The following is a 24,297-nucleotide window of genomic DNA, read 5'->3' on the forward strand; positions in this document are numbered from 1 at the left end:
CCAAGCACCGATGGTCAGGAGTAGCAAACAAAGGGTCCTCTCCTCCCTAATGGAATATAATGATGTTGGAGCCTTTTCTGGTCCCTGACCTGAATGAGGAGTGGAATAGATGGGTGTAACAGTTAAGAATTTTGGGGTTTTCCTGAGTGCCCCCACTTTGGGGACCTCATCAATTCATTCCCTTTTCTAGGTCCATCCCTGGTCCTGCTTCCTTGTTGCCTAGCAACCTTAGGGAATTGCCTTTCTTTATGCTTTATCTATTGGCTATATACACTTTTATCTTGTGTTTTGTTTCCATTTAATGATAAGCTGACTTTTACTGCATTCTGAGTGTTTGCAATAAAAGAGTGAACTACACAGTGGAGAGGGGAAAAGGGGAATCCATGGACCAATATCCTCGACTTCCTCATGATCTTATACTGAGCTCTCGTTCTCTTTCTGGAGTCACAAAAGGGGGCATCACTAGAACACACACGTTATTTGTAGAGGACAAACATGAGTTAATGTTTATAAGGTGTGTAAAAATCGAGTGATTCTTGGTGCTTTCTGCCTCCTTTTCCAATACTCTTCTACAATGCTACAGAATTAGGAGGGCTGCAGAAGACTCGGGAATTGTTTATGTTTTTTACAGCTCCCTAAAATCACCACCCAGAGACCAGACTGCTGGCAATGCATTTCTCCATCCTGTTAGTGTGGTCCTTAGGAAACAGATCATTTATTGATAGGATAATGCTGGAAACCTTTCCAGCATGGTAAAACCTGGCAGTGCTTATTCTTCACAGGAGTCCCTTTCGAGAGCCCAGGGTTAGACCACATGATGTGCATCAGATGAACTTTCTGGTGGGCACAATTTTTAGCATGTTGAGTGGTTGATTCTCACCATATCTCAAAGAAGGATTTGAAATAAGCAACCATTAAGTCTCGTACCTTCTTTTTTAACCATTGGGGTACACACAAGTATATATATATATTTTGCATTGCTAGATTTTCTACTAGATCTTAGCTTTTCCCCTTTCCAGAGGGCCATTCTTTCTCACAGCAAAAAAAATGGAAAGAGGAAGAAGATCACCATAACTAGCCAAAATCCATAGGTCTACTTTCTCTTATATATGTATATGCACATATGTATCTACATGTATTTATTGTATATGTGTAACTATGGGAGTGTTGTATATATTCATGGAAGCATGCATTACAAAATATGAAGATTTACAGCCTTTCAAGTTAATATTATATATCAGATTATGTTTTTACATCCAAATAATTGATTGAAAATGTAGAGAATACAAGATGCTATTATATGCTCAACTATAAAAGGCATTTAATTCAGCGAAGCTGCTGTATTCTCCACAAGCTGTCTTCTATTCAAATCAAAATCAGAGAAGATTCCTTGAAATATAGGCAAAAAATTTAATACTAAAGTATTATAATATTATATATTACATATAATATAATAAAATAAAAATTATTAATATTTCTTAAGGACATTTATGCTCAACAGTAGTAGTGCTTGTTATTATCAATGAGAATATCGGGCACAGTGTCAGAAGTTGGCATCTGATTGTTAAATTTTCAGCAGTTGCTAGAAATCAAGGCTTGATTTATTGCTTTGTTGATTTTCTAGACTCTTGGAAAGTGATGAAAAGTGTTTATTAGAAAATTTAAATTCACAGGTGTGACATATGGACTCTTTTTTCCAGAATGCTGATTGTTAACCTACTACTGTGATTCTTAATGCATTTTAAATCCCTACAGAGAATCTTTTGGGTGTATCATGCCCAGAGTACTGCAGAGACTTCTATATGAGATCCATAATTACCAAAAAAATTTTGGCAAAACTTTCTACATAGGAAAAACTAAGTGAATAAAGGCTGTTGTGATTATTCATTTAACAAGTATTTTTAAATTATATACTATGTGCTATGACCTTTGCTAGGCTCTGTGGATAGAAAGACAAAAATAAAGGAGTCTCTGCCATCAACCATCAAAGAGCTAATTTTCCACTGTGAGAAAAACATGTACCCAAATAGGAAACGACCAAATTATTCTCGATATTGTGTCCCTAGAAGCGGGTGAAGGCTTTGCGGAGAAGGTGGCGCCGGAATTGAGACTTGAAGTAAGCAAAGGATTCTCAGAGCTGGAGGTGAAGAGGGATCGTTTTCTAAAAACAGGAGACAGATTGTACAAATGCAGAGACACAAGAGATGCCATGCAATATTCAGGGAACAATAAATAGGGTGGTTTAGTGAGGAAAGAAGAGCATGTGAAGGAAGGTAATATGAAATCTATGTTCAAAGGCAGGCTGGAGCCAAATTGGAAAAAAATGAGGAGTTTGAACACGGGAGAGAATATGGTCTTGTCTGTGCTTGAATATTAGCTATGTGGAGTTTGGATTTGAGAGAAGAGAGAAAATCAGGGACCGAGAAACCAAATACAAGGTTGATACTTCAGACCAGGATCCAGGCTAGAGGGCTCATGTGGAAATAGAAAGGAATGGATATGAGGGATTTTGTGAACATAGAAGCAAAAGACTTGGCAATTAATTGGATATAAAGGGTACAATAAAGGGATGATTGAAGGAGTACTCTTACGGTTGCAGATCTGGATGACCTAATGGTGATTACAATGGAAATAGGGAAGCTGGGAAGAATGGTGAGTGTGTAGGAGGAAGAAAATGAGTTCTGTTTTGAATGTATTGAGTTTGAGATGCCTATTGCACAATGGCAACCCTAGAAAGGAGTTCAAGAGATGATGACTAGCAATATAGATCTAAATGTCATCTGAAAAGAGATGTTAGTTTGGCTTATTGGGAAACAAAGAAATAAGGAGCAAATTGTCTTTTTCTCATTACAACTGTAAAACTTCTAGAGGGAGACCAGAAAGTGCCAGGTAAAAACACTGTGCTATATTTTTGCTTAAGAGGTGGGACATAAATAGTGAGTCAACAAAGGAAACAGAGGAGCTCTAGTCAGGTTCAAGAGGTATTGCTTAAAAAAAATGAAACCAGAAAAAAATGGAGAGAATATCCAAGAGGAAGTGGTCAACGGTGCCTGATGCAATGAAGAAATAAAGAAGAGTGAAGACTGAAAAGAGGCTTTGGAAAAAGCAGCTTCAGCTCAGTGTTTAAAGTCAGAAGCCAGATTGCAAGGAGTTGAGGAGTGACTGAAAAGTGAGAAAGTATAGAGACAGTATTGTAGGAACTGAACTCTAAAAGAGGGATGAAACATCAGGTGATGGTCTAAGAGGATGCCAGCATTCAGTAAAGCTTTCATTTTAAAAAGTGTTGTTATGAATTGGGAATATTTGTAAGTAGGGAAAAATTGGAGCCTGGGAAGAATTTGAAAAATTATGAAAGGTTGTGGCCGCTGGGGCAAGCTTCTCTAGGAGAAGAGAAGGGATGGAACAACGTCCCCAATAGAAGGACTGAGATTCAGATGATGAAGGGCCACCTTTTCCTCTGATACAGGAACAGAGGAAATTGAATTGTAATTGGTGTTCAGGTGACTTGAAGTGTAGAACTAAGGAGAAGAGGGAGCTGAAGATGATTCCCTGCATCTCCTCTCTGATGTGAGATGCTGTGCTTAGAGGTGGGAGAATAAAAGTTGAATATATGTCCTGAGGAGATGAGGCTTGGAGCAGTCGATGTGGGGAACAGAATAATAAAATATCAGGAAAGAAAAAATGAATGAATGGGCATGCATTATTGAAAGCCTATTTGAGATAAATGTGTAGTGACCTTGAAGCAGTGTAAGGGCAGGATTAGGGTAAAGAGGAAAACAGGTTGAGAACTGGGCTCCAAGAGGAAGAAGATGGCTATAGAGTCTTCTCTAGAAAACAACCAAGATCTGGATAAGGCGACCTATTTCAAAGGAGGAAGCTTTAAGGAGGGGAGGGCACTAAATGGACAGTGGTCAGAGGAAATGGCAATGAGGAGTAAGAAGTGCGTCCAGTCTTTTGGCTCAAGTGTCCTGGGAACAAGACTAAACACCCATCTGATGTACTGAAGAAAATCAGGGATATAGTACCTTCCAGTAGGAGCCTGTTTCCCAGGAATGGAAGAAGGTGGGAGGAGTATAAAGAGAAAAAGCACAAGTGAGGTATAAATCAACAGTTTAGAGTGAATGCCATGGTCAATTCATTCGTAAATCATATTCCATTTTATGCTTTATTTCATTTTTCTTTGCCTATTTGTTAAAAGCTACTGTGACACATTTGCTATACATATTAGATACATTATATATATATTAAAGGGAAGAATTATCTGATAGTGTTTTAAAATATCATTTTAAATGTGCTTCTAAGTATTTTTGTCAACATCATTTCTAACTTTTCATTTAATCCCTTGAGGATTTCCAAGAACATAATATCATCCGATATTTGTATTATGCCAGTTTCCTCAGAATTCCAAAAGCATTACTACTAATTTCCCAACAAAGGTAGGACCCCCCCCCCTTAAAACTTCTACATTGTTGCTTCATAGAGCTTTGTGTGTGTGTCCTATTCTTTCCCCATCTTTTTTTTTTTTAAAACCCTCACCTTCCATCTTGGAGTCAATACTGTGTATTGGCTCCAAGGCAGAAGAGCAGTCAGGGCTAGGCAATGGGGGTCAAGTGACTTGCCCAGGGTCACCCAGCTGGGAAGTGTCTGAGGTCAGATTTGAACCCAGAACCTCCTTATCCAGGCCTGCCTCTCCATCCACAGAGCTATCCAGCTGCCCCTTTCCCCATCTTTTTTAGAGTTCATGATGTCCAACTTCTTGCCACATCCCTCTTCTGCTAGAGTATATATTGCAGTTATGCCTATGAGCAGACTTCTTCCTTTCTCTTCCCTATAGAGTAGTTTGCTTGCAAGTGTAATAATGATGAATTTGGTTCAATCACATTAACAAATTCTAGCACTGGTGAAGTGAAATGCAGTTTAGTGTTTAGTAAGCAAGCTCCTACTAGGTGATGCTAGCTGGGGATGTAAACGTGGAAGACAGTTTGGTCCCTTCTCTGCAGTGTACTTTGCAGGAAGGATGGGAAAGTCATTCACATAAGTGTAGCATGATAGAATGTTACTAGGGTGAAAGATGTGGCTGGCCAAGCATTAAAGGAAACATGACGGTGCAGTGATCGCGTCCCTCTGTGTGTGATGGATCCTCTCAGCAGTCTGAGAGCGACCCATGATTTAACATTTGTAAATAGAACATGGAGGAGCACAAAGGAACTCGGTCAGATTAAAGTTGAAAAGAAAGCAAAGCAAATTCCGGAAGTGGAGAGACTGTGTCTTGTGGAGGAGTTAAAGCGTTCTCTTTTAGTTGAGCTACATGCTAGGTGTCGGGGTCATCGTCACGTAGAAATAGTCCTCAGGCCCTTGGAAAGGAGGTCCGAAGCTCAAGGAACTCTTTTTGAGGCTGCAAATAGAGGTAGGTACTATGTGTGTAGAGGTGATAACAGAAGCCTCAGGGAGCTAAAAGACACAGAAGTGGGTGGAGGGGAAAGGCGAGGGGCAAGGGTGAGAACTTTGAATGACATCTGTCCATGGAGACAAGAAGGAGGAAGTAAATATAAAAGGGTCCTAAGAAGGAGCAGTCAGCAGAACTAGAACTGGTCTAAGGCAGGCAGGATTTTGTCCAGATATGGCTTCATTTCAGAGGCAACCAAACTCATACCACAGGCTTAGATGGGACCACTGGGCTTCAAGTAATGGTAGAAAGATAGTGCTGGGAAGATTCCAGCTTCCAACACTCTTCCCCACTTCCTTCCTTCCCGACCCTTGGGCTTCTAATACTCTGGATTCTCTCTCTGTCTCTGTCTCTATCTCTCTCTGTCTCTGTCTCTCTCTTGTTCTCTCTCTCTCTCTCGTTCTCTCTGTCTCTCTCTGTCTCTCTCTCTCTCTCTCTCTCTGTCTCTCTCTCTCTCTCTCTCTCTCTCTCTCTCTCTCTCTCTCTCTCTCTCTCTCTCTTTCTCTCTCTCTCACACACACACACACACACACAAATAGAGTTAGTTAAGGATGGACTTCTGCAGACTCCTAGGATTTAACCCTTCCTACTGGCTGCTCAGAAAATGGCAGGAAAAGAACTGAGGTTGTCCCTTGTCTAAGCCAACAGGACTGGCTCCATCAAGACCTTGCATATCTGTCTAACATTCTTCATGTTCATGATGTAGCCTGGATGAAGAGGACCCACGTATTCATCTCCCAAATCTTCCAAGTCTCACCTAAGGCTAGTGAGCAGGAGCAGAGGACACCTTGGGCTGTGATACAGGGGCAGGAATGGGACTTGGCCATCCACCTTCAGTGGGAAGGACCATGATAGATGGGCTCTCTTCCAACATACTGTTCATTCAGACACACAAGGGCCAACTTTGAATAAATGGGTGCTGAATGAATCTGGAGCTAATTCTATATGAGGGTGAGGGTGTGAGTCTCCTGCGCTCTTCAGCTGTGTCCTAGGAACAGCACACCCTCAGCTTCTGGGGTTCTCCCAGTCTCTTGCCCAGGCTTCTCAAGTTTGGGGGGCAGAAGGAGCACAAGAGCCCAGAAATTGAGGGAGGGGAGAGCTTCGAGAAGCAGGAGGTAGTCAACAGTGTCAAATGATGGAGAAGGTCTAGAGAGGTCGAGGCTCCAGAGGAAGCTAGTAGCACTGGCCAGTTAGAGATGACCTTGGAAAGCAGTAGTAGTGACCCATTACTCAATAGGAATGGAAACAGAACAGGGTCGGTTCCGGTTGGACCAGATAGCTGTGACCTAGAGGCCGCACTGCAGGTGCTTCCTGTTTCCTACCTGTTTGATCATCGCAAACAGAGCGAGATGATAGCAGTTTCCCCTGCAGCGCTCATTCTCTTCCCTTAATCTGTGTCACTTGTGGTCTTGCCCCCTCTTGGTGTTTTCTTTGCCTCCTGCCTTTGATAGTCACATCTTGGGCTAAGCATAGTGAACAGAACGAACCCAACGATGATGTTATTGTACAGGTTGGACCATGAGCACGTGGATCGGACCATTCTCGAGACAACATTTATAGGGACCGCGGCAGGCTCATGAGCTTGTAGGAGGTAGCGAGAAGATTCAGAGCTGTGTTGTTGGAGGCTGGACAGGAGGATTCCTGCTGGCTTTATTGGAGAGAAGAGCAGGGTGGCCAGGATGTTCTAGAGGATGGAAAGGCTGTCATGTGGGACAAAGTCGATGGTCTGATGTAGCTCCAGAGGAAAGACGTAGGTCTGAGCAGGTCTGCAGTAGAGAACACCTAAAGGGAGAGGCATGAAACTCCGAAGGCTGCTTCCTGACGGGGCTCCCCTGGATTGGACAGCAGACACTGATCAGGGAGTAGGAAGAGGAGATCTATGTAGGTGAAGGTGCTTGGGGTGAAAAGGCTTCCAAGCTCCCTCCCTTCTGCCTCAGAGATCCTGTAGTTCTGCCATCCTTTAGTCTGTCAGAGATCTGGGAGCTTCAATTCAGCACTAGGATGCACCCCTCAAAGAGCTAACACGATGAGTGGCTGCACGGAGAGGTGTCCCTTCAGGAACTGAGCACTGACGTCCCTCTGGCGTCTGTCGGCCCCCTTGGTGGTGTTCGGTCAGTCTGGAGCATCATTGCGCTTCTAGGAGAGGCTTTGGCCAGTGTGGGGTTGTCCTGAGGAGGACAGCAGCACGTGCACGGCTTCCATTTCCTCTCCATACGGGGATCCTTTGAACAAGCTGGAGATGGTGCACTTAGTGAAGATGAAGCAGGAGGAGCGATGACGGGCTACATAGAGTTCTGGGTGGAACACAGATGTTTTATAAACGAGTCTGAAAGTCTTTGTGGAGCTCTTAATAAGCATCCAGCTTTGTGCCAAGTTAGAAGGACAGAAAGACGTCCCCAAACCATACATCCAGCCATGCCCCAACAGGTGCTTTGCAAGGCACTGAAGACACGATGAAGACCCTCTTCGGACTCAGCAAAGACCCAGAAGCCCGTCACGGCTCCTGTCTCCCTCTCAACAGTTAGCTTCACTCTCGTTAATGAACAAGTCGCCCAGGTATGGGGATCTCCACAGAGAACTCTTCATTTTTAATCTGAGTTTTCATTAAAAATAAAAAACACAACTAGCAAAACAGAACATATACTTGCTTTCTTCTCGAATTATACTTCTCCTAGTTAAGATCCCTTTTCGTAGCATTCTCATTCTGAACTCCTTTTGCATCGTTTCCCATCAGAGGTAGTATAGTATGGCCTCAGAATCTATCTCTGAGTCAGAAGACCTGAGTTCAAGTCTTGCTTCTGCTAGATACTGGAAGTAGGATCCTGGATACGTATGTCACTCACCTGCGCAGTGCCGTAGGCAGTCCTCTAAAACTCTGAGTGAGAGAGAAAGGACTGATGTGCCCCAGCACAGGGATTTTCCTTAGCAGGAATCCCTCCTACCAGGCTGAGGGCAGACCCACCACCTGGCTTATTTCTCATATTGTTAATAGTACCATGAATGATTTGTGTCTCAGCCATCAGAAATATGGAAATGGTGGCGGAACTTGTGATTTCACAGGGAACTCCCGAAGGAAAGACTCCTTTCACCAATTTAGACTTATTGGCCGTATATTGCCTTCGACACTTGCCTGGGCACTGAAAGCTCTGGTAGCTTGCTTAGGGTTGGCTCATTAGCCAGTTAGTTCAGAGACCTTCCTGAAAGAGACCAGATCCCTGTGGACGCTTCCACGCCCCTCTTTATCTTTCAATCTGAGTTCACCGGGTCTCCCTGGCTGGACAGAGCTGAAGGCTGCTCTTCTGGAAGCCAAGGAACCACGAGATTCCTGGTGTTCTGCCATCGGAGGTGTGCACACCCAGGCAAAGAATGGGACCGAGATGGCTCGGGATCTTGAAACTTTCCTTTTAGAAATGAAAGAGGGGCAAACCTTGCTGGCAATTTCACAATGCTGAATACATGTCCACATGGCCATTTAGCTTTCCCCACATCGGGGACACCTGCTTTGTGTTCAGTTTGCTGTTTTCACAAAAACGTTTTCCTTGGATACTTTGGTCCATAGACTACGTTTTGTGCCTTTGACTTCTTTGGGGGTCTCTGTTTCGAAGAGTAAGCCCAGGTTAGCTATTTGGGGGGCACAGAATTCAAATTTGTTTCCTAGAATAGATGGAAATATTGATAGCTTCTCGATCCATGTGTTAGAATGTCTGTCGTCGTGTTGTCCAACCCTTGGTTCATAGCTCACCCCCTTTGCCAATTTATCAGGTTTGGACTAAAATTTTGCAGTTCTTTTAATTATTTGGAGGAACCTTTCCTATAGTGGTCAATAGTCTTCAATTCCTTTTTTTGTTGTTAGCTGTTATTTTTCATATTCACTGACCATTTGCATATTGGGGGAAGGTTTTAGTTTAAAATGTTTGATTTATTCCATATGTATGTATGTACGTCCATATTTAGATATCTCTATATCTTAGATATCATACCTTTTAAGAAATATTAGCTAAAAAAGTTTTTTTGGGGGGACCCAGTTGACAATTTCACTTGTTATAACTGCATTGATTTTATTAGTTCAAAATCTTTTCAATTTCATTTACATAGAATTAACAGTTTTATCTTTTATGATCACTCCTATCTTTTATTTAGTTAAGGATCCTACCTGTAGCCATAGTTGTGAAAGTTTCTGTCTCTTTTTTTTTAAAAAAATCCTTACCCTTTCATCTTAGAATCAATATTGTGTATTGATTCCAAGGCAGAAGAATGGTAAGGGCTAGGCAATGGGGGTGAAGTGACTTGCCCAGGGTCACACAGCCAGGAAGTTTTTGAGGTCAGATTTCAACCTAGGACCTCCTGTCTCTAGGCCTGGCTCTCATTCCACCCAGGTGTCCCCAATTGCCTCTCATTTTAAAGAAAAATAATGTGATCTTTTTATTTTGGTAACAACCATTTGAAATTTATTGTGGTATGTGGTGGTGGTATAATGCAAAATACTGCTCTCTCTCCCCCTCTCCCTTTCTGTTGTTCTCTCTCTCTCTCCTCTTCCTCTCTCCCAAAGGGCTTTTTTTATTGAAAAGAGGAAGGTTGAAAGCAAACACTTCCCCATGGTTTTTATGTTATTGCGTTTTGGACTATACTGTTATTCAGTTTGATACAGATTCTTATCCAATCTGTTTCAGATAATTTACTTGTCTGTTCTTTTAAAACGGTGTCAAATAGTCATGATGACTGGTGCTCTGTTATAATATATGAAATCTGGAAGTGCTAGTATATTCCCTCTTCATTCTTCTTTGGGTTGTCATTATTTTCCTGAAGATTATCAGCTTTTTTTTTCATTTTCTTGGTCCAGTCCTATAAAATGTGCCCTTCATAAATTGATTGATATGACAATTAATTTGTCAATCTGTATAGATAGTTTCATCAATTTTATCTTACTGACTTGACAGTAATGAGCAATGGATATGTGTCATATTATGTGTGTTCCATTTTAAAAAGTTTTGACTTGAGTGTATATTTATAGATTTAATCCCAGGTTTTGAATGTACTTTGTGAACTTTATACCTCTTTCTATTAATTCCTCCTTGTTTTGTTCCTAGTATATAGAATCGCTATTTCTTTGGTGATTTCCTAATGAATCATCATGTCTCTAAGGGGGAATAATTTTGCCTCCTTTGTTGATGTTTATACATTTACTTTCTTTTTTCATTTTTTATTGCTAGCTTGTCTAGAATAATGAGAAATAATGATGGGAAGAGGGGGATCCTTGCATTGTCACATTATTTTCAAGGATAGTTTCTACCCATGTTTAATCAAATAACTTTATATTTTATACATATATTTTTACAATATTAATAAAGGACATTTCCAAGATTTTAGACTTGTGGTCTTTTTTTTTTTCAGAAATGAGTGATTTTTGTGTTTGTAAACGACCCTTTCTCCATCTATTGATGTAATACTTTCCATCTTAGAATCAATACAATGTATTGGTTTCAAGGCAGAAAAATGGTAAAGGTTAGGCAGGAAGTGTTAAGTGAGTTCTCCAGGGTCACACTGCGAGGAAGTATTGAGTTTGAATCCAGGATCTCCTGTCCCCCGACCTGGCTTTCTAATAGCTGAGCCACCTAGCTGCCTCCTAATATAAATATTTTAATGTGATGGGTTATTATACTTTTTTAAATGTTGAGCCATTTTTATATTACTAGTATGAATTCCAATCAGGCTTACTGATTTTTTTTTCTTTAGGTTATCGTAGTCTGATCGATTTTGTTTCAAATTTGGTGGATTCATTAGTGATCTTGGTCAACTTGTTTCTCCATTTAAAAAAAATTGGGAACACATTTGACTTGTAAGGGAAGCTTGTAGAGTGCTTTCTTTCTCATAGCATTATTAGTCATCTTGTTCTTTTCTACATCCAGGAGGCTTAGAATCCTCTACTCTCAGTTCATTCTCCCAAAGGGATTTCTTCTTTATTTTTTTGAATATGTGATTACTGCCAATCTATACCTATTTACCCACCACCACCACCTGAAAATGACATCTCTCCACACATTTGCATGAGTGACAAATTACATAAACTTAAGTCAGCAAGTTTCTTGGGACCTTGGATGACCCTTTTGAAGAAAATCATCTAATTAGAACTAGAGCATTTCTTTGGTTTTGTTTTTCTCGATGTCTGTAAATAAGGACATGAAATGTCAAGCAAAAGCTGCTCTACTCTTTAGATTGCTCGTGTAATCATTGAAAGTCAGGAGCCTGAAGGATAGGCTTCCTCCAAGCACTGCAATGACCGCAGTGCACAGGCACTTATTAATGCAGTAGAGTTAACACCGTGTAGCGTCATTCATGCAAAGGGACAGAGTTATTGCTGTTCTGCGATCATTTTCCAACTTCTCTGATTAAAGCATCAGCCCTAATATTTCATGAGTGCTGCTGCTTTCCTCTTAGTACACAGCCTAATTTTAAGGCATGTAAATTCTCTGTTGAACTCCTTAAAGAGAACATCGTTGCAGAACTACACGAGCCATTCAGTAATCTTGGAGCAGCGCTGTAATCCTTTTCCACCTCAGATTGAAGCCAACAATGCTGCTCCAGGAGAGCTTCTTCTGGACCACTTCCCTGCCCTCCTGTCGTCTTTTCTCAGGTGCCTTGGGCACACGCACACACACACATACACACACACACATGCACCTCCCATTGGAGAACAAGTCCTCCTCTTTGATACAGTGTTTGTACTGCTGTTCTCAATTACACAGATCATGTGTAAGACCCTGCATTGGGAATGCATCATTTCACACAACATGCATGACATGAGGGGACTCAGTTGACTTCTCAGGAGCTCAGCATTTGATCATGTGATCTTGCAGTTTCCTTCTTGTCCTTAATTTCTGACCTTCTGATCTGGGATCCCCAAAGAGGGAATGTTATAGAGTGGATGGAGTGTTGGGCATCCCCATCTTCCTTTTCTAGAGTCCTAGAATCTGAGTGTTGAGTGGACCTTGCCAGCCATTTGGCACGAATCATCACTCACATTTGTCACTTCAAGGCTTACAAAGTGCTTTCTTCTCCTTGTTTAGAGGAGAAGAAAGCTTGTTATCCCATTTTGTAGAAGCTAAGTGATGTGTGGCAGAGGCAGGATTCGGATCCAGATCTCATCCGGAGGCCAGAGGTCTTCCCATCATTCTTCACTTCCTCTCCTGTTTCTTGTTTTTTCCAAGTCATCCTTTTATTGTTATTTTTAGGGGAGAAGTTTAAGAATCTGGATAGTTGCCATTATTTGGTGAGAAGTATGACGTCATGCTGTACTTGTACTATCACTCGGAGATTTTTATCCTCAGGAATAATTATGATTCTTTCGACTACTTTAGCCCCTTTGTTAAAACCAGATGAATGTGAACAATACAGAATAGCAATGTTTTAAAAGTTGTTTAACTGGTGGTTTACATTAAAAATGTCATAAGAAAGAACATGTCACTTGTGGAAAAACTATATTATGAGAAAACATTGTTTAGAAAAAGGACAAATCCAGAATTGCTCTATGAGAAAAAGAACTGATCAGATGATTCTTTTGTGTCAGGGATACGAAGCTACTAAAACAAGTTCTGTCTATGGGAGAATTTGAAAACAAACTTGATATCAATCTGTAACATTCGTGAATTTATTCTTTTTATAGTGTTGTAATCCTGTATAATTTGGATCTCTTTTTAAACTTAAAATCGTTACTATTGGATTTTTCATGGAGCCCATCCATTCTTCTTTCATTCATTTAGTTAAGAGGTAAAAGGAGCACTTTCTCTTCCATCTTTCTTATTGGGATACCTTAAGAAAATGTGACCTCCTCTCTGAACTTGCACAAGGGCACACAGCCAGCATCTGTCAAAGATTTGGAGCCAGTACATTGGAGCCATCTTCCTGAGTTCAAATCCTGTCTGAAACCCTTGTTAGTACTCTGGGCAAGTCCCTTCACTCTGTTTGCTTCAGCTCCCTCATCCTTAACATGAGCTGGAGAAGGAAATAGCAAACCACCCCAGTATCTTTGCCAAGAAAACACCAAACAGGGTCAGTCACTCAGAGTCAGATGCAACGGAAACGAAGTTAACCACAAACCCCCAAACAATAAAGTTGTGTGAGTGTGTTTGTATCTGTGTGTGTGTGTGTGAGTGTGCAAATTGTGACTAACGTGTTCTTCAGAAGCTTCCCCATCAAGAACCTCTCACAGACATCTGAGCATTACATACATGTTCTTATTTATTGCTTGTATTTAAAGAGTAATAAATGTTTGTGAAACATTTACGAGAAAGAACTCGGTCACGAGTCGGAATGTCCAATCCCTGTGCAGAAGATAGAAATACTGACTTCTCGTGATGTGTGTAGCCCTGAATCGGCATGGCCAGGGACAGAAACAGAGCGAGGGTGTCTGGAGAGTAGGACAATAATAGTTGGACTCCGTAGATTTTGGCAGAAAACCTCCCTAAGAGTGCTCCAAGCTTAACATTCTTCCCCATTAAAACATCTTTAAAACGGCTTCCCTTATTTTATGGGATGGAGGCCACCTGAGCTCTTCTGTTTAAGCGTCTGAGGCACAGGCTGGCTCCTGCTGGCCTCTGAACGTTGTGCCTCCTAAGGAAAAAGAAGTCCAGGGTCATAAGTCCACTCACAGTCTTCCATATGAGCGCGTTTGCTTGCTCGTTGTGTTGGATTCCATGTCGCTGCTACACACTTGACAAAGACCACTGGAGTGTAGCGCAGCTGGTCTGGGTATTTTTGCTGCCTTAATGACTGCTGTGATTAATTGTGTGGCAGTCAACCAGCTATTAAGATGACTGAAAAACTTGACTCAACCACAGGATCAGTTATTCGGTGGGGGGGGGGGGGGGGGGGGGGCTCTGTTGAAGTGTAATGTGACCTTAAACTTTAACTTCAAAGAAAATACTCAAAATCTTTCAGGTTTTTGGTACTAAAACAATAATAAACACTCATGAGAAGAATAAATTTCTCTAGATATTAGCATATGTAATAAGCCTGGGCACCCCATTGTCTTCACCTAGAATCTCCTTCCTTTATCAAATTTTCAGTTTTTCCATGAAGTACATATAGGTAGATCCACACATCATTAGCACCTAAATATTCATTGCTTCTGCGATCTAGCTGTGTCTTTTCAGCATGGCAATGATTTAACAATCAGGAGAAGTCAGGAGAACATCTTAGTCTATGACCTGTCCCTCACGATGCCTTGTTCCTTGTTCTGCACAAAGCAGGAACTTAAATCATGTACCTTAAGATGGTCTTTTGGGGAGGTGGAGGCTGGAGAAGCCCGATGCTATATGTTGTCTGACATCACTGCAGTACTGTGAAGTATCTCAGCCATATTTGTTTTCAAACATGGAACCATAGGGGAGCCTTTGAAAGATGAAAAAAGTAAAGCTAAGTGAGAAGATGACTTGCCTAAGGTCATACAGCCAGTCTGTGGCAGACTGACTTCTTTTCCCTCTCTACTTTCAAGGAAACATGGGTTTATATAATGGTTTTGAGTATAGACCCTATTGCTTTAAGGCCTCCATCTTACAGAGTTGCATTCTTTGCCACTGTTAAGAGACAGTTTCATTTTGAATAAGTTGTATCACTGAATTGTATGAGACAAAAGGAGAAAAAACTATCCAAGGAACCTTTAAATAAGAGTGAACTAATGCCGAAGGACAGAAAGGAAGTGGGTGGTTACTGGTTAAATGAATGCTAAAACATGGGAGCTTCGGTTTTGTTGACTTTTCATTTGTTATGGAGGAAGTGAAGTACAAATACTTTTTTTCCAAAATGGAAATATTGTGAAATGGAATTACTGAGATTCTATTGAAACAGAAAGAATTATTGAAGGGGTGCTTTCCTGTCACATGCACATTAACTGAAATGTTAGAAAATTTTCTAATTTTTTCCCAATGGAAGAAGATGTATTTTTAATGACATGGACATGCTAAGTGTCTGATATAATCAAGTTGTATCAAACTTTGGCGTTTTATTGGATAATTGAAAGATTCTCTTTTTAACGCCCTCATTATTCCAAGAAATGAAGTGATTTGATATCCAGTCTCTGTTGGCCAAACTGTTCTTTACCAGTAGCTTTCTATTTGCTGGGCTGAAGCTATAGGAAGAACATAGTTGCTGTAGATTGGGGCTTGGAGAAAAGAAAATAGAAACTTGATGGAAGCAAGAAGTCGTACTTTTAAAGAATATGGAGAAAATGAATAATTTTAAGTAATAATTTGTGCATATTTTCCTCAGTGTCTATGACTGGATCTCATAGCCTTCCCTTGCTTATTTAGGTGTGAAAGGAAAGTTGGGAAATTAATGTTGCATTTAATATATATATATAGATAGATAGATCTGAAAAAAAGCTATGAAGAAGAGCTTTAATTAACTTGAAAAAAGACACATTATATCTAGATACTTTACCAGTCCAATGTATATCTCACCTTTAAATTGAATTCTGGGTGTTTTGAAAGTGTAATGAATGCATTGAAATTCATAATAAAAAGTGAGCTGGAGATGTTAAGATGCAGAAATAGCTCAAAAATTGGACAAGACAATTATGTTATCCTTTCCTTCATTGTTATAAAACCTATTGACAATGTATATATATGCACACTTTAGAGTTTAAGGTGAATTGCATTTAAACATTTTTTCTAAAAGAAAAGTTTCTTAAAAATATTTCAGATTTCATAATGAACTGCTTCTGATTTAAATCTTATCCATGAAGAGTTTCTGTTCCAAGGTCAGAGTTATTCCAGTTCCCTGTTTGAAATAACACTTTCAAGATATGTCTTGATGTTTCTTTTCTTGGAACTGTTATCAACCAAAAAGCAAGTTCCCAACTTGGGGCTTTGATAAATAAGATGCCCTGAGGTATATGTAGTTAAGTCCTCTGTTCCATAAACTTGCAAAGCAATACGTATTACTTTGAGATCTGAAGTTTATCTTATTTTGATCACCTTTTCTAAATCTGCCGCAGCAGATTTACAGAAGACCTTTGTGGATAATAGAGAACAATGTTGCCTGAAACTATTCTTTCCTCTTAAACTTTAGTTTAAAAAAGTTTTCATAAAATGTTTTTATGTAAATTATACACAACTGGCAGATTTGGAAAGCACAAATGCTGTTGTTTATTTCATATAGTGTAGCACGTAATTCAGATCGCCTATTTTCCCAAAATGACCAGAATCTATGTTGGTTCAAGACTTGGCAACTCAACTGATGATAGTCATTGAGGTTCTGTTCATGAAAGAGGGAAAATATCATGGGATAGTCAATTCAATGAAAGCAATGAGTGACATGCTTAGTATTTATTTTTTGGATACAGATTCTCATTTAAGAAGCTAATTTCTAAAATATTAGTTAGCAAATCATCTTCGGGACCTTTAAGAAAGTCAATGGTGTGCCATAGTTTATTAAAGCACCATGCAATACCCTACGGGTACCATTGATACTTTTTTCTTCACCTGATTTGAAACAACTTGGTATGTTCATTTCCAGCTCTTCTTTTCATGCACACCCTTATATGAGTGAATGTTTCATATTTATTTTTCATTTGTCCATTCATTTCTTCCTCTTCAGGTGCAATCTAGCTCCTGTGGTGGAGTTTGCTGCAGATGTGGGGACTAAATCTGATTTTATTACCATGAATCCATCAGTTGTACAAAGAGCATTTGGAGGCTTTCGGAATGAGAGTGACAGAGAAAAATTTGTGCATAGACTATCTATGCTGAATGACAGTGTCCTTTGGATCCCTGCTTTCATGGTCAAAGGCGGAGAGAAGCATGTGGAGTGGGTTAATGCATTAATCCTTAAGAATAAATTGAAAGTGCGAACTGCCTATCCATCACTGAGACTTATTCATGCTGTCAGAGGGTAAGTGTCTGGAAAAGACTGGTCTGTCCTTGACACAATGGAACTCATAACTTAAAAAATGTCCTCGATGGGAAACAGCCTCAGTCAACTTTCATATCGATTCTTTATTGCTAGTGTTTTTAGAATAAGATTGTACTTTCCGTGAACTAAGGCTCGGGTTGATTATAAATATATTCCCTTATTTACTCTTTTTCAAAGAAAGCACGTTTTTAAATTTTAGGACTTCCTTTACCTCAGGAACAAACTATGGATCATGTTGTTTCCCTGTGACCAGCTGAGAATAACTTAACAGCAACGGCAACACACATTTATAGCATAATTGATGAATTTTAAGTATGGAAAAGTGAGCAGAAGTGCCAAATGGCTAGTGGGCAATATTGTGGAGACATAAGCGCCAGGCGTATTTAAGGAGCAATTAAGTCCCATCTGTAGAAATAGTCCTGCCATTGAGAAAGAAGCCTGGCTGAGTTAATAATCCCTAATGCCCCCCCCCCCCAAGTCACAGATGCTCTCCTCCTGAATTAAGTGGACATTTCCTTTCATAAGACCAAGAAGAGGAAACCTCAAAAAGAGGAGGCATTCTCTTTAAAAAGTGGCAAAGGGGGCCCAATTCAATCTTGCTTGCATTCCAGTAGTAGTTTCAACACATGCCTAACAAGTAAACCCAGAACCTACATACTGTTGATGCGGTTTTCCAACCTTAAGTCGAGTATTTTTTAAATAAGTCCAACTTCATGATTTAAACAATTCTTACAAAGTCCATTTTACTCTCATGGAATGTCGTTAGAATTTGATGCACGTTGGTTTGTTATCCAATTCCTTTTTCCTTTGGAGATCTTCCCTGGCCCTTGTTATAAACCTTTTCATTTCCCCAGGGGAAGGAGTGTCGGGACTGTTGGGGGGACTCAATTTGATTGGCAGAATCTTATTCTCTGAATGTTTGAATATAAAAGTGAGAGATAATAATGACCCATGTATTCTTCATGTATTACTCAAGTAATATCAGTCGTTATAGAAAAGAATAATACTGTCCCATGGAAAGTGACAGCCGATTTTTCTAAGGCATCATGGTTTGGGTTGTAAATGCTTTCATGGATTCATTTCTTTAATCAGTACCATGTTGGGTGGTAGTTTGGTCACCAGGTATTTTCTCTAAACTTCAGAAGTTCTTAGATCTGGAATCCAAGAGCTCAAATATATTTAAATCTGTATTATATGTGTCTTTTCATAAAGACATTTCAGCACGATTGATCCCCATTGTAATCTTGGGTATTTTGTGCATTTGAAAACATTCTGAGAAATAGTCCATAGGCTTTGCCAGCCTTCCTCAGGGTTCCATGGCATAATACAATTTAAGAACCCCACAAAAATGAAAACAAATATTAATGGAAAAGTGTGTCTGAGCATGGATCTCAGATCCTCACTCCGTTGCCCATTTTTCTTGCTCCAGCCTCATGAAACGTCTCTAGTCTCTTACTATTATTCATGCTGCAGGTCACCTACCCAATTCCTGTGCATATGTGATTTGTTCACATTTGCAGAGCCGATGCACAGGTTTTAGGGAAGTTTGGCGTCAAGATAATATCCTGTGATGAGCAAAGTTTTCTCAATGACATGTTTCTCCCCACCACACCGCCCCTTCCTAGCCCTTTTGGAATCTTCCACTTTCAGTGTAAGAAGAGATGAACATAGACTCTTTCCCAAACAGTGCACGGTACAGTGACCTGCGTAAAGGAAGGGCGGTGCTTTGGAAAAGGCTCACTATCCAGAGTCAGTCGAGCTGGCCTTGAGCGCTGGCCAGCAAAGCCATTTCACCTAGCGGGGCCTTAGATTTCTCATCCATAGCATGATCGCATTAGCCTGCTTCACCTCCAAATTGACACTCTCGCAGGTGAAATGATTATCCCATTTTAGACATGGGAAGGAAGGAAACCAGCTTGTATTAAGCCCCTACTATGTTCCAAGCTCTGTGCTGTATAAGTATGGCCTTATTTGAGCCCCACGACAGGGCTGGCTGGGAGGTGGAGCTGGCATTTCCCCCACTTTTCATTGAGGAAATGGAAGGAAAAAGGTTCAATGAATGGTCCAGTCACAAAACTAGGATCTAAAAAAGACAGACTCTGAAGCCAGGCAGCACCAGACTGAAAGCTCAGAATTGTTCTTCTGATCCCATAAGTGCCTCCCCTGTGTTGGGAAAATACTTGATTCCCCCCCCACTTCTAATATTGGAATACTGAGTCTTCTCTTCATGTCTACCTGTCTTCCTTTTCCTGCACCGCTGCTCCTACCATAGACTTCTGTTAACTTTAAGAGCCACTTGGCCCCGTTGCCTCGCTCTTTCCACTCTTCTGGCTTGGAACCAATGTGCAGTATTGACTGTAAGGCAGAAGGTAAGGGTTAAAAAAAGAAAAGAAAAGAAAATATTGTAAAATACCAAAGTGCATCGTCTAGCCGTGCAGAGAGCTAATGATGAATGATGAGGCTGATCTGGCTTAGAGCTAACTGCCCCTTACAGTCGCATTGATGTTTCTCAGCACATTCCCACCCCTGAAAAAGGAAAAGAAAAGCATCCTGGAGGCCGAGCTAGCTCAGCAAGTTGGAAAGCAATGCAAGTTGTGTATGATTACATCCCATAAGGATCTGGAACAAAGGCAAAACCACCTCTGATCTTTAGTCCAAACGGATTCAAGAAGAGGTTTTCTCTCCAATTTTGCACATGCTGGTAAAGCTGGTCAGGAAATGATGAGGACGTCATGGCGCGACATTTATTTTTATTCTGTTCGCTTTTCTTCCAAACCCCACATGAACCTAAGCAGCTTCCTGAACTCCGGAGGGGCTTGTTCCAAGGAGGGACACTTCAAAGTTCTCCCTCGGGGAGGCCAAGATTGTCCTAATAACACGAGGCATTTGGGAGAGGGTTGCATTGGCTGAGCTGGAGTCAGAGCTTGGGTCTCCTCTGGTTTATGGCTGTTGGGATGGGAGGAGCAGCTCCCTGCTGCTCAGTCTCTGTTAGCCAGTGATGGAGAACAGCAGCCAGGTGTGAGGTGCAGCTCCAGAGAGGCTGCATCTAGGATGCTATGAACATAGAGCGCGTTCTAACCTTCAGAAGTTCTTAGATGTGGAATCCAAGAACTCAAATATAGTTAATATGTGTCTTTTCATAAAGACATTTCAGCATGATTGATCCCCATTGCAATCTCGTGTATACAATGAATCAAGCAGGGCACGTGCCCCCGGCCCCCCCACAGCACAGGCAGAGAGAAGGGAACATTGTTACCCTGTGGATGTGAGAGGCGGCACAGAACTGTTTCAGCAGAGAATGAGCTCCGGCTCCTGGAAACCATGTAGAGAGCCCGAAAGAAAACAAGGAAGCATGAATCACTGAGGGAACACGCGATGAGCCTGACCTTAAGGCAGGCTTCCAGCTCCCCCCGCCTGGGTCTTTTTATATCCTAGCCTTTGTGTTTGTTAGCAACAAGCCTGACACTTCACAGTTGAACCACATAGCCTGGCCCAAAGAGCCTCATTTCCTCTGCCGAGGAATACAATTGGCCACGCTTCCTGAGGGTCTGGGGATCCCAGGACCGCCATTATCATGGTGCCCATGTCACCAGACTGCAGCCAAAACAAAACACCGCCAGGACTAGATAGAAAGCTCAGGTGATGTAGAAAGTAATCACAAAGGAAAAACCACCCACCAGCGCTGCCATCTTTTCAGCTTGGGGCAGCGTCTCAGAAACCTCCAGAGTATCAGTATTTAGGATGTCAACTCCCATTCCAAACAGTCTTAAGTGTCTTCTAGCTCCAAACTACCATTCCTGGGTGTGTTTTAAACTTAACTCTCTGGGCAAAACTATTAGTCACTTAAGTCAGCACAATTCTTGCTACTTTTTAAGGAACTGAAATCTTTGCAGCCATATGAAGTTAAATAGGCAGAGACATGAATAATTCTGAATTGGAGCTAAATTGTAGGCTTTCAAAGAGAGTTGTGGAGGAAATGCAAATCCAGGGTGAGGTCCATTCAGGTCTGAAAGGAACAGGACTCATTTTAGGGGACCAACCATCTTGCACCTAGGGGGTACTGCCTCATTGTGCACAGGATTCAACTTTAGTTTAGGAAAATTGAGCTGGATGGCTGCCATCATTTAAGTGATGTCCCTTATTGGGAGAAGCGCGCTGGGAACCCAGGATTCAGGTATCTCTCTCTTATTTCCTGCCTAACAGAGGACCCTGTCTGAGGAAACCTAATTGCAAAGACTTCTACAAATCCTGTGCTAAAGGTCTTTGCCATTTTGGAGAAAGCATTAAGAACTCGAGCTGACCAGAGTCTAATCACCTAGCTCAGCCCAAGACTGCAACGGGGAGAGTCCAGCTATTTAACAACGGCTATTCTAGAATTTTGCCCTGGTTAAAAGTAAAGATGAAGGACCTTTGGTTTTCAGATTCCACCCTATTCTCTATTTTAAAAATATTAACAAACCATTTGTTCTTTTACACCACTTCTTCCCGTAGGTTCATTAATCATTTCTGCAGGATGTAGAATTTATTTCATTTTATTTTTTAAACGTTTACCTTCTGTCTGGGAGTCAGTACTGTGTATTGGTTCCAAGACAGAAGAGCGATAAGGGCTAAGCAGTGGGGCTTAAGTGACTTGCCCAGAGTCACACAGCTGGGAAGTGTCTGAGGCCAGATTTGAACCCAGGACCACCTGTCTCTAGGCCTGGCTCTCCATCCTCTGAGCCACCCAGCAGCCCCTTGTTTTATTTTTTAAAAGCCCAGATAGTTAGATTGTATCTTACAATTTCCTCTTGTATTTTGGGTTTCTACTCCCTATTTTCTAGCACCAAGCTACTATTTATACAAAGTTGGTATAGCAGCTTGGTGGCTTAGTGGATCGAGCTAGCCTGGAGTCAAGAACACCTGAATTCAAGTCCCACCTCAGACACGAGCTGTGTGACTTGGAGTCTCTGTTTGCCTTCGTCCACTGGAGAAGGAAATGGCAAAGCGTTCCAGCACTCTTGCCAAGAAGACCCAATGGAGAGTCCATGGAGTCAGAAAGAGAGTCCTACAGGACTGAACAATAGCAGTGCTATTCACTGCTGTTGTCTTTGCTCTGTCCTTCCCACGTCATTCTCCTCTGAGGATACACAGAAGGGATCGTACAAGGGAATAGCTCAACTGTATTGCCATCAACCATCATCTTCTCATCCACCTCGTGAAGTTGAGGGACGTCCTGGATTGCTGATATCCTGCCCGTAGTGCTTGTAACTGCTCACAGACATTTAATAACTGCCTCCTCCTGTGTGTGGAGCACAGTCTCAGGGCACACAAAAGCCAGTGGGACATTTTCAAGCCATGGATAGAACAAGGTAGGATAGAGACATCTGAGGGGAGGAGGGGAAGGTAAGTAGAAACCAAAAAGCCCATAGCAGAGTGGCAAGATCTCCACACATCAGGTAACACAATCCACCTTTTGGCAAATAAAAGTGGATTTAGCTGATATCTCAAACTGGAATTTTGCAAGCAGAGCAAGAAGTAACCATCGCTTCAGGGCTTAAATGAATGGGGGGCTGGGTGCAAGCCAGAAATTCTTCTGTCATTAACCAGTTAGTGGAACGTTTTGAGGGCTCAGCTCCTTTCAGAAGGGCTTCAGCTACCAAATGGCTACGATACAACAATGCTCTACCCTAGATCTTCTTTGATCTTCCCCTTTTACTTTACAGAAAAAGCCCCTTCTTCGGCTGTCCTGGCATCACTGCTCCTCTCTTCCTGCCTGTTTTGCTCAGTTTGATTCATTCACATATTGACAGAATGGATCCCCGGCCCTTCAGTACCATCATCTAGTCCCCCAGTGTTTTATTGTGATCTCTGTTCTTTTGCCCTTGTTATCCTTGTTCGGGTCTTTGCCATTACCTTCATCAGATTGTCCTTGATCATCCCGCGTTGCTTTCCTTCCCCCAGTCTCTGCCCAGCAATTATTCTCAGTTCAGAGTCCATCAGGGAAAGTGAAAATCAAGCCTGATGTCTTTGTCAGGTGTGGAGTAGCATGGCCCCCAGTCAAGGCTGTCAGAAGACAGTGCACTGAGCTTGTTCCTAACATGGTAAGCAGGCACGTGGCTTCCTAACTCTTGACTTCACCGAATCCTGCAGCTGGCAAGCATTGTAAAAGGTGATGTGAAAGTTCAGTTGCTTCAGGGTCGCCCCATTTGGTGTGGTGAAGATTTAAGAGTTCCCCTAATATTCCAGGATCAAATAGGGAAAAGCAGGAATGCTGTGAGAGAGAGAGAGGGAGAGAGAAGGGGTGAAGACTAGAGAAATTCCTCTAAAAAAGAAGGAAGTGGTGACCTGAAATAATGCTAAAAGAGGGTGTCTGGTCATATCTTTGTCTCTAGTTTGGGCTAGAGGGGAGACCTCCCAGCAGCTTCTGATTATCTCTCAGGAGCACAAGCTAGTGTTTCCATGCCTATAGACCAAAAGAATGGAAGCACACCCAGACCCTGTGTTGTGATTTCCCACGTTAAGACTTTTAGTTTCACCAGGGTAAGAGAGTCGTCTACACCTCACTCCTTAATGAAGGAACTAGCAAGCCTTGACATTTACGTTAGCTGAGAACACTTATTTTATTGAGATGAAGACTCACTCAAGTAATGGCACGAGGTAGATGTTGGCAATTCCCAGCAGTTTTTGCTGAATCAATTGATCCATCCATCAATGAAAGGCGTAAATTAGATGAAAACAACCTAGTTGAACTAGTGAAATGCTTGTAGCCATTGCATATCGTTTTATATATTTGTATCAGTCAGATATTGTTGAAGGCAGACTTCTTGTGCCGCCAGGGAGTGAGGGATGCAGTGGGCCCAGAGACCATATCATTGGGGAGATTGGACCCGTGGCAGACAGTACATCCACTTGGTAGCTAAGAGGACAAATAACACACATGGACAAAAATGCATTTCTGGACTCTA

At 41.5% G+C, this 24,297-nt stretch overlaps 1 protein-coding gene across 1 annotated transcript in view; it reads left to right on the forward strand.

Annotated features, from left to right (window-relative positions):
- Window positions 1-24,297, forward strand: part of ST8SIA4 (ST8 alpha-N-acetyl-neuraminide alpha-2,8-sialyltransferase 4) — a 121,807-nt gene that overhangs the window by 51,827 nt on the left and 45,683 nt on the right. Inside the window, exon 4 of the mRNA XM_001364535.4 lies at window positions 17,039-17,332. Within this exon, the coding sequence (XP_001364572.2) occupies window positions 17,039-17,332 (294 nt within the window). The remainder of the gene's footprint in view (window positions 1-17,038; window positions 17,333-24,297) is intronic.

The sequence above is a fragment of the Monodelphis domestica genome, chromosome 3 (assembly GCF_027887165.1).
Source record: "Monodelphis domestica isolate mMonDom1 chromosome 3, mMonDom1.pri, whole genome shotgun sequence".
Lineage (NCBI taxonomy): Eukaryota > Metazoa > Chordata > Mammalia > Didelphimorphia > Didelphidae > Monodelphis > Monodelphis domestica.